Raw genomic sequence first — 10,868 nt, 5'->3', positions numbered from 1 at the left:
TTTTTTTTTTTTTTTTTTTTTTTTTTTTTTTTTTTTTTTTTTAAATCTCAACCCATAAGTTCTACTTTGTTTCCAGTTCTCTTCCTCTTTCTGCTTGGAGGAGAGGGGAAGTGAGCAAACAGCTGTGTGGTGCTGAACTGGGTTAAACCACAACAGCCTGCCTCAAAGTCTAAATCCTACATAGAACTACAAATGAAAATAGCATATTAGAAATATCATCTTGTTTGAGACTCTTAATTGATTATTTTACCATATGCTTTATAGAAAGGATACAGCAAAAGAATAAAAAACAGATTGCCCCAGGAAAAAAACATAACAGTTTACAGGAAGCATTTTGTCAAAAATCCAAATTCATGCACTGAGACCATGATGCAGAAAGACAAGAAATAATTAAACAAGAGGTGCAAAAGTTCTGACCCTTGCAACAAATTTAAGCATCAGTCATATGGAAGTTCAGGAATCACTATGGACAGTCCCAGCAGAAAAGGGGAGAGTAGAGGCTGAATCATCATACTAGGAAAGATTCTAACAGTAGCCTTACATCAATTTAGAGTAAGAATTCACCTTTACTTCACAGACTAGGTCAAAGCAGTGTTCTGTTCTAACTAGGGTACTGCTTAAAACTTGTATTTTTTTAGTAGTAGAAAAGGGTGGTTGTATGGGAATAGGTCATAGCCTGAACCAATGACTGAACACCAGGTGAGAAGGGGTCAACCCCCAGGTCCATCCCTCCTTACCCTCATTTAAAGATTAGCAGGTTAGGAAGCACCTTCTTTTTTCACATATTGTGCTCTTTGAGACATCATCAGTCTTTCAAAAGGGTGAGCCACTTACTTCTATATCACTTTCTAAACTAAATCTTAACAAATACCTTTAAGTGTACTCTTATCCTAGTAGAAGGCATTATCATTGCTTTTCATTGCTCTACAGTGGTACAGCCTCACCCCTCTCCTCTACAAAGCTTGTATGAAACACAGTTTGTGTTTCAAGATTATTCCAGGTGTACAGTGCCAGAAACAAAACCAGGTTCCAATTTTCCCAGAACACGTAGGAGATCACAAATTAGAAGGATGCTCAGGATGGGAAGCTGTCAGCCCGCTCATATTTAAGTCTGGAAATGAGTATTTCTGTACTTCCAAGCGCTCACACTGTTTTCCCTAACTCCCATCACAGAATGGAATCTGCCTCCTGTAAGCCAAGATGTATTCTACAGTGTTTACTTCAATGTTTTCTCATTATTTTCTTTAAGTGTTCCACAACAAAATTCCTGCAACACTTTTAAAGTATTCCTAATCTAAAAATTACTTATATAACAAAAACTGAAATATAGACATCCTGGATGGTAAACATCTTCTGGGGATTTTTAATCTCGCTATTTGACTGCTTCACATTTCTGTTGTTCTCTGGAAAATACAAAAATAGTTCTTGCAGATCCTATCTTTGCTATTGACTGAATCAACTCAGAGCCAGCACACACGTTATTTAGGCAACCCAGAGATATGCAATTGTTGACAAACCAGTTCCTACCTGATCACATCACCCAGTCGCACTCTCAGGTTGTTGCGAACAACCCTATTCATGCGAATCTTCTCATCTGAGCAGGTATCATCTGACAGAACAATGCAGACTGCTTCTCTCCTCTTCTTTCCTTTTAACAGAACAGTGTCTCCTCTGAACAGCTGCAATTCATCCATTTTTGCCTGTAAACAATAACACTAGAACAAGCTTTTGACAAAAAAAAAGAATTCAAGCATTTGAAGGAGAGTTACATCTTGGAAGTGATATACTAAACCCTGAAAGACAGGATCCCACTACGCTTGTCAAGAACCAATATTGAGTCAGTGAATCTTAAGAGTTCAGAATTAAAAAAAATATTTTGTCATGGAAACGTGCTAGAAAACAAAACAACCCACCTCCCTCACTTGTAACAAGAAGCCTATAAGTGTGTATAAGAAGTTGCAGCTGTTACATTTCAAGTTAAAATACAGCAACAGTTTGTGTGTTGCCCAGATTAAGTTTTTACAGGAGATGCACCTGGGACAGTGACACAACACTGTTGTCTTCATTGATGGCTTCATCAACAATTAACCGATTAGGTCTGTTCTTCTGCTTCAGAATAGCAGTTGATAAGTCATCTGCTTTAGAACTGGAAAAGAAAACAGAAGTAATGAGTAAGTGATACCACGCCCCTGCTTTGGTCTCCATTTTCTACAGGGCTTTTTTGTTGTCATATCTTTTAGAAACTATACTTCTTTGTAAGATAGAATATTCTTCCTAGGCACCAGTTTCAGGCATTCAAAACAGAATGCTTTCTGGGTATAAACATCAATTCAGCCTCATGAAAATAGCTACAAAGCATCTTTGAAAAGAAGCAGTCAATGAGATGTTGCTGACTGTAAGGTGTTTTGCCTAAATGAATTAGTCAGACTCATAACAACTGGTGCTGAAACAAAAGTTTGTCTATATGGTGTCAAATCCCAGATAAATAGGAGAGTTAAAGAACAATGCTGTAGTTCCCCTGACAGAAAGACCTGTGAGAGTTTAGCCTGTCAAAATCTATTAGTTAAACCTAGCAAGATGGTAGAAATAATGTAGTGCTCAATAAAACTAGCGTGTTTTTTTTTAAAGGGTATAAGCACCTTTCTGTAACATCTTCATAGAAGTCACTGTAGTTCTAGCCCACTATATTACAAAAAATACGACAATTTGTTTGCCTTGACAAAAAATAACTAAATTAAGCAGCAATAAAATGGAAGGCAGATTAAGTCACTTCCTTCAAAAACTAATACAGCAAATAATTCACTTTACAAAAGAAATAATTTTAAACCAACTCATCCTGAGTAGTTATTGAAAGTTGTACCTTAGCCAGATGAAATTGCAACACTGTTGCAACTTCCCTTGATAGGTGCCTGACTACTTTTCTTAAACTAATCCAGATGTACCAACATTTAAGGTAATAAAAGAAATGGATTAATCCTGACAAAAAAAAAAAAAAAAAAAAAAAAAAAAAAGCTTTTCTTTGTAGCAAACATCCACAAAGAGCAGGCAGCTTTCTAGACAACTGTGTTGGCTGTACATTTGGCTCCATTTAGCTCTTTTAGGAACAAAATAACCAGAAGAAATGAAACCTTAAGCAGAAGTGGCAGAGCAAACAATTACAGAGCATGAACGCAGACCACTGCAGCAGTGCTCTGTTTGGCATGTTCACTGTATCTTTGTAAGTACATCAGAAAGGTCTGACATATCTGTGGTGTGACATTACCTGAGGTACCCCACACACCTTCAAGAAACAAGTTTTTCCAAACCAGACTGTGCAGCGCTGTCTCTTTTCCCTGACACTTAGAACAGGGGACAAGCAAACTTGAGTGCTGCAGGCTTGTTTCCAGAAGGCTTTCAAGCTTTGCATAAGCCCTAGTAGCATAGGAAAAGCATTTCAAATGAAGAGCAACTTTAAGTGAACTAGAGAGTTGTAAAAAGTGTCTTTCAAGGACTGCCACCACTGGGCAAATCATCTTCCTCCCTTCCTTCATTAAATAATGCAATAGTTAAGAAATTAACATCCCTCCCTTTCAATGAGTACATTAAATGTTATGAATGAAACCTCTAAACCCAAAGGAACACAAAGAAGGCTGTTGTGAACTTTTTTTTTTCTGTTTTAAATGTGTCCCAAAAAAAAAAAAAAAAAAAAAAAAAAAAAAAAGGCTGGGATTTTTAATAGAAATTAACAGCAATAACAGAACTGAAAACAATAAACAGTGGATAGAAATAAAGTACTTTAAGGACTGTGCATCAGTGTAAGCTCCTAGACACTGGAAATTAATTTAGTAGGTATACTTAAAAACTTGAACTAAGGAACACTAGAAAGCAACAATACTTCTATTTAGCCTGTTCAAAGTTTGAATATAAACCATACCCCTCTGCACACAAGGTATGGATCTAAAAGCCTTCTAATAAGAGACTGTTGCCAGACTTTAACTACATAAATCGTCACTGAAACTAAGTAGCTATCACTTTAGAATACAGATTGTTATACAGCCTAAAAAAAAAAATGCACTTAGATACAAGATAAAAATAAACGAGAAACTGAACAGCATGTGAAAGCTTTTTAACCAAAGCGTTCAATAAAACAAAATCTGTATAAGAAAAAAATAAGTTCAGATAACTTCCAGTACACAGCACCACCAAACAGCACAGCAAGATAAATACTTCGTTCTGCTGAATGTAAGAAAAACTTTCAATACTGAAGAACTGAATCTGCTATTTTCTAAATAAGGGCTGCTTATGGGAACTGCTGAATCATAGCCTGAACCTCTGATTGATCACCTGAGGTGAGCAATGAGTCAACCAGAGGAGCACAGGTGAAGGCAAGTCAGCTGTGCTGCCGGAAGGGGTGGAGCCTGGCTGCACCTCTCCTAGACCTATTTAAGAGCTGCCTACCAGTGAGAAAGGATCTCTTCTAGAGTTTCTTTTTCTAGAGTTTTGTAGTGAGCCCAGAATGTAGGTAAGCTTTCTATCTGTTCTCTTTTTATTGTTCTAATCTACTTTGCTAAGCTCTCTTACTTATTTTGTAAGTATAACATCTTTATATTCATTGACTGTACAGGCTGGATCACTGCTGTCAGTACATTGCTGCAATTAAAGCAATTGTAAAATTTGGAGGAATTTAAAAAAAAAAAAAAAAAAATTCCCTGAAAACAGCAAACATTTAAGTGCACGGGGTCGGCTTCAGTTATTTCATATAACAGCTGTGCAAACAAAAAAAAGTGTTAAATTATACAGTATCAATACAGGAAAGTTAGTTTATTTTTCCTACAGACAAAGCAGTAACTTTGATAGACAAGTGCCACTCCACATTCCAATAGCAAATTAGAACATCATCATTACCACTTATCCTTGTTGCACCTCTCCTGAGGGTTCCTCATGCAATAACCAAGATGACAGAGCAAAGTATGTTTGTGCCCCTTAACTACATCTGGATAATCCCAAAAATCTATGCAGCAAGAAAGGAGAACCTGAACTGCAAATACTAAACTGGAAAGGAAAGCTTAAGACATGGATTGTGAACCTCCTCTGCTAACTTTCCTATGCGTGCTGGTAAGGGTCAAGACAAGTTATCCTACATAATTTTCAAAGCTCTTCAATGAGTTTTCTGTCAGAGAGAAACCTCAATTTCTCTAGATCATCTCCCCTACTCATCCCTTTAATCTACTCCCTCACTTTGCTTTCCCTCTTCCTCTTTTCTTTCACTGTCAAAAGCATGAAACTGAACACAAGACAGCTTTAGAGCTGTTTGAGAATTAAAAGAAAATTCAAAGCTTGCCCCTAGACAGAGGACAGAAGTGAGGATGTAATCCCTTGCATAATTAATGGTCAAACTTGTATTTAAAGAACATCAATAGAATTGCATTAACTATATACTAGCCCTAAAGACTAACAATAATGAATTCCCAGGTCTCATTCTTAGTCCTCTTTTTCAGTAAAGGACCCATTTTACATTGGAAAAAGGAGAGATACTTTTTAAAAACTTCAAACACTTTAACATTTTTCAGTCAGAGCATAGTTATGAGCACACCACTATGAGTTACGGCAGACAATATGAAGAGAGCAGAAAATAATTACTGGTTAGTGATTATTTTTATAAAAATCACTGATACTCAAAAATCCAGATCTAAGTAACTAAGATATTCCTGTACATCTGTGATAAATATATAGCGAAAAGTCACAGACTCGTAACAATTCCAGCTTCGATAACAAAAAAGAAAAAAATCATGCCTTCTGTAGGCTGCTGGGGCTTTTTAATCCATGTCCTCGCAAAATTTATTCTGAGACAAACCTGTCAGTAGTTTTTTTGTTTTTGTTTTTTTTTTTAACCATCTTGAGCATGTACATCCATGTTACATACTGACCTACTTCCCCCATTTTATCTATTAAAGTAAATAAATGATGTTTTTTATTATTAGAGCCAGTTACTAGAACAGCCCAGGACAACCAAGCAGCAAGTTGATACCCATGCTTGAGATGACAAATTCTCAAATACTGTGCTAGATGAGTATGCACATGACAATCTCTTCAGAGACTGTGCTCTTAGCTCTTGCAATCCTACTTTCTGTGCTAAAGCTCAGCAAGACAGTTGCCAATAGCACGGTACTGAGCTATACCTAAAGAGCAACTGTTCTCCAGCTGACAAGCAAGTTTTGATTTCTACCTGGTGAGAAGAACATTGCAGAAGCAGAAATTTCTTTTTAAAGGCACTGTTTGTGTCATTCAGCTGAAAAGACACCATTTACACTATCACTTCCATCACAAGCTTATCATGAACACTGAATTCTTGACACATCTCAACGGAACTGACTCAGGGTCAAGCAGATCTAAATTTCAATTCCAAGAGAACAAACAACAGATGCTAAAGGGACTAAAAGTGCCTCTGGCAAGGCCAATTAATTATTTCCAGTATTCTTTGATTTAGAAAATTCTGTTCAGGTGTTATTTTTATTATTCTCAAAAGCCAGTGCTATGGTTTGCATATACGGGATAGAAACTGGGAGACTGCTATTACTCAACTCATTTTCGAGAAGCATGAAAAATGATCTTCAGCCTAGAACATGAAGCAAGGCACTGAAGATGAAAATAGAGCAGATTGTCTCAGCTGCCACTAGGGCCAGACCAGCACATCTACCTCCTTGTGCCAAATCGCTCACAAGCCCTAGCTCTGGGACCACTCGGCGCCTGCGGAGAGGAGACAGGAACATGCCTCTCTCCCTCCTCCTGTACACAGCGCTGCTGTTTCCTCTGGCTCCTGAGAACCCGCGAGACAAAGCCCTGCCTGGCTGCGGCCTAGCGTAGGCGGGACGGTCAAGGGCACAGCAGGCAGCATCAGAGCGAGAGAACCTGACCCGGCTTCATCCCGCCGTGACTCGACACTTTCCGGAAAGAGAAGCCGGGAGGAGGGCGGCGAAAGTACCCAGGGGCCCCCTGCAGGCACGCGCCAGACAGGGAGCACGCGAGGAGCGGCCCACTCAACACCTCTACCTCCTCGGGGGTCGCACGACGTAGCGAGATCAGGAAACATCGGCCCGGCCCAGTGTGACCCAGCCCGGGCAACGCTACATCACGATGAAACGAGGAAAGTGGTGCTAAACTACGCTGGCCCAGGACCAGCGCCTCAGCCGCCAGGCCTGGGCCCCGGCCAACCGCCGGGCAGCCCACACTTACTCAGATCCCGAGGCCATGGCGCTGAGAGGGAAAGGGGTGAGGATAGGCGCGCGGCGACGGCTCCTCAAAGTGGGTCTCGGAGCAGAATCGTTACGACAGCAAATCGAGACGCTTCACGCTGACTCAACCTCAGAGCCGACTCATCAGAAGAGGAAGTCCCACCCCGCGCCTCTTCACCTGCCTAGCAACAGCGTGCGCTGGCCAATCGGAAATTCCGACCGGTGAGTGCCTCAGCCACTCGGAAAGGGGAAGCGGGGGGGAAAAAGGAAATAAAAGAACGAGCGCCCTCTGTCCTTCGCCTTATCTCTCTTCTCTTTCCAATCGTTATGAGTCAAGCGCGACAGTCATCAGCCAATCGCAGTGGCCCTCTCTGTCATGGTTGCTCTACCAGGCAACACGGGCCGGACAGCCAACTGCAAAAATCCGCCAATAAAATCGAGGAAGGCCCGCCCCGACAGCGATCCTTGCCTCGCGATTGGCTAGCATATGAGCAAAGAGAAACGGAGTAGGGAGCTACAGCCAACGAGAAAGGCGAGAGGCAAGTGACTGAAAAGTCAGAGAGCGTCACTGGTGCGCTGAGCGCGCCCGGGCTCAGCCGTGCAAGTTATATATGGGCGAGAGTACAGGGACTTGCTCCATAGCTAACGTCACCCAGCAAGGACAGGGGCCCGGGCACAAAATGCTCGGTCAAGTCAAGCCTTTCACTTGGATCTGATTTTAAAGTGTTTGGGTTTTTTTGTTTGTTTTTTGTTTTGTTTTGTTTTTTTTCAGCTCTGGGGAATAAAATGCTCCATGGATAATGGCCTCAGTGAGAGGTACTGACAACTCCACCCACCACCTCTGCACAACCCACTGCACTCCAAGTACAAGTTTCCCATCAGTTCTGGCACTCACATTATTCCATCCCCACCTGGCAAGGTGCTTAATGAGGCCAAGAACATCCTGGGAGTCCTGCTGCCTTCCCTCCACCCTGTTGCATCAGAGACCACTGAATGCTAGAGCAGCCCATGCTGACAGTCCCTCCCTTGTTTTCCTCCAGGTGCTTATAAAAAAATACATTACCTGATGCTCTTTTCCAACTCATACTTAATTCCAGCCTCTTCTCTCCTGCCCTCCATTTTTTAAAGCCAAAGTTGTAGGAATGGAATGTTGTTTCTGCATTTGATATTAAAAAGAGCAATTGGTTTGAAGTAGGACATAATGCATTTGTATTCTGTAACTCATCCTTAGAAATAGTTGATCTAAGAAGTAAAATGCTATATATGTTAGCAGCGTGTTTTAGAAACATTATTACTGAATTACGTGATTAATTCTTTCTTGCAAAACTGTAATAGTTGTTAAATGTTCCAAACAATGCGAGCATAGTGTGTTAGGGATTAGAAAACATTGTAGAGTTGTTCTGTTAGGATAAGAAATTCCCAGCAAAAGAAGAACAGATTTAGCAAACATCAAAGATGTTAGGGCCTCTACACAAGGCTGAACTGTCTCACTCTGGGAGAAGGTTGGGACATGACAGACAGGCACCAAGACACTCCCATCTTTCTCCCAAGCTTATCTTTGTAGAAAGAAGGACAAGCAGATATCTGCAAAATAATGATCAGGTGTGGAATAAATTTATTAATTAACTACAGATTTACGCTTATGCAGCAAAAATTTATGTTTGTCCAGTGTTTCCATGTTTAGTGAAACGTCGAGAAGATTATGAACCTGAAGTACTCAGCCAATGAGGAACTAGGGGAGAAAGAGATAAGCATCAGGGAACAGGGAATAAAAGGTGTAACACTTTTCCTGGGTGCTCTCCTGCTTGCAGGAGGCCTGCCATTGCAATTGCGAATAAAATCTGCTTCATCATAGATACCGTCCTAGAAAATTATTTGGATATTTCTAACAATTTGGGGGCTCGTCTGGGATAATTATCGCCCCTTGACACACTGCCCTGGACAGGATAGGTGCACCCTGCCGATTTCAGCAGTCCTGTCTGGGGGGTGAGGTGATTCGTTGGGACAGCCGATAAGAAACCAAGACTCTTACATAAAGGATGGGCTCTGTGAAAGCCATGGGGCAGGTATGCATGGGTGTTGGCCATTATGACCAGGTAACTTCATGCACGGACCAAGGTAAGGGAATTTAACTCTGGCCTTGGAAGTCGGTTGAGATTCTTGAGTGTGTGTGACTGAGACACACCTTCAGTGTTAACTGAGTGCTGAGTCTGGACCTGCGGTTCCGTTGTCCCTTGAGGGGCATGGCCAGGGACGGACAAAGCGGCTGTGTTGGAGAAAGGAAAAGACTTCAGAGGGAACTGTTGGTGTGCGGTACCCTGTGCACTTGATGAAGTGCCAGCAGTACACCCCTATTAATCCGAGATAGGAGTATAGTACTCATGAGGAATTGGGCCCAAAATCTGAGTCTGTTACACCCTGGGTTACCAAGATATAGTGCTGACAACTGTCAAATGATAAACTACATTATTATAGCCGCGGTAGTAGGAATAGTAATCTGCGCTGTTGTTACCATCTGCTGTAAATGTCCAGTACTGTGTGTTTGAATAACTGCTACTGCTATATTCAGGATATCCTTTCAAACATGTTCAGAACACCATTACCTGAGCTAGCAAACCTAAGTGTCAGAGTGAATGTGGTGTGATTGAGACGTAACTAAGTTACGGAGCAAAAAACTGTATAAGTAATGGATATTAAGATGTTATAATCACAAAAAGAAAAACAGAGTTACACAACGTAGACTAAGATAATAAGAGAGAATGAATAGAAGGCTTACCTGTACACTAAGATCACCTACAAAAAACACCAGAAAAGGGGAACTCCAGACAAGACCCAACCCCACTGGTAGCCAGCTCTTAAATGGGTCAAGGAGAGGTGGAGCCAAGCTGCACCCCTTCCAACAGCACAGGTGAATTGCCTTCACCTGTGCTCCTCTGGCTGACTCACGGCTCGCCTCAGGTGATCAATCAGAGGTTCAGGCAGTGACTCAGCAGTTCCCATAAACTCCACCCCTTCATAGCATGAACCAAAGATCAGGTTAACTAAAGGGTAAGCTTTCCCTAATACAGAGATCCAGTATATCGCGACGCTTGTACAATTTTACCACGACATGTGTTGGTACAATTCAAGACGAGTGATGATCAGTGGATCAGCTCCCACCTCCAACAGTCTCCCCCAAGGTGCAAGTAGGCCACACCACTTGGGTCCTACCTGCACCTTCCAGGGCCATTTTATTTTATGGGTACCCGGATATAAATTCTCAGGGGCAGAGAGCAGAAGATTTTTTTCGTTACCAATCTGGGGTCTTCCCTGATGATCAGTGCCCGTAATTTGGATCCTAAGCAGGGTGGCCCATGTCGTCTGCAACATTCTCAGGGCACTGGGTATGCCGTCTCGAGGTCTTTCATTCAGGTCCCGCAGGGTTTCATACAGTCTTTTTGTCCACCCCTGCAGGGACTGGGAGTCTGTCTTCAGGGCAGCCTTAAGAATACCATTATAACATTCGATGAGGCCTGCCCCTGTTGGATTATATGGCAGGTGGAATCGCCATTTGATGTTATTTTCTTCTGCCCAGCGCTGTATCGTTGCACCAGTAAAATGAGTCCCTTGATCGCTCTCGATGACTTGAGGTGTCCCGTAGGCAGACATCAGTTTAGT

General features: G+C 41.6%; 1 protein-coding gene across 1 annotated transcript; it reads right to left on the bottom strand.

Moving 5' to 3' along the window:
• Positions 1 to 1,508: 1,508 nt before the first annotated feature.
• LOC122171204 (transitional endoplasmic reticulum ATPase-like) lies at positions 1,509 to 7,382 on the bottom strand. Its single transcript, XM_042838614.1, has 3 exons — positions 7,213 to 7,382; positions 2,035 to 2,146; positions 1,509 to 1,700 (listed from the first exon to the last, which is right to left on the bottom strand). The coding sequence occupies exons 1-3, from the start codon at positions 7,227 to 7,229 to the stop codon at positions 1,524 to 1,526; spliced, it is 306 nt and encodes a 101-aa protein (XP_042694548.1). The 5' UTR covers positions 7,230 to 7,382; the 3' UTR covers positions 1,509 to 1,523.
• Between the last annotated feature and the right edge of the window lie 3,486 nt (positions 7,383 to 10,868).

This window comes from Centrocercus urophasianus, unplaced genomic scaffold (genome assembly GCF_019232065.1).
Source record: "Centrocercus urophasianus isolate 14NV4802_14NV808 unplaced genomic scaffold, USGS_Curo_1.0 seq_862, whole genome shotgun sequence".
Classification (NCBI taxonomy): Eukaryota; Metazoa; Chordata; class Aves; order Galliformes; family Phasianidae; genus Centrocercus; species Centrocercus urophasianus.
The sequence above is the reverse complement of the archived record's forward strand: the minus strand, read 5'-3'. Positions and strand labels throughout refer to the sequence as shown.

Bases quoted from the DNA above. Each gene is read 5' to 3' on its own strand.
- LOC122171204 (XM_042838614.1), bottom strand. The intron at 1,701-2,034 runs GTGCATCTCCTG...TATTGTTTACAG, and splicing joins GTGTTGTGTCACTGTCCCAG to GCAAAAATGGATGAATTGCA.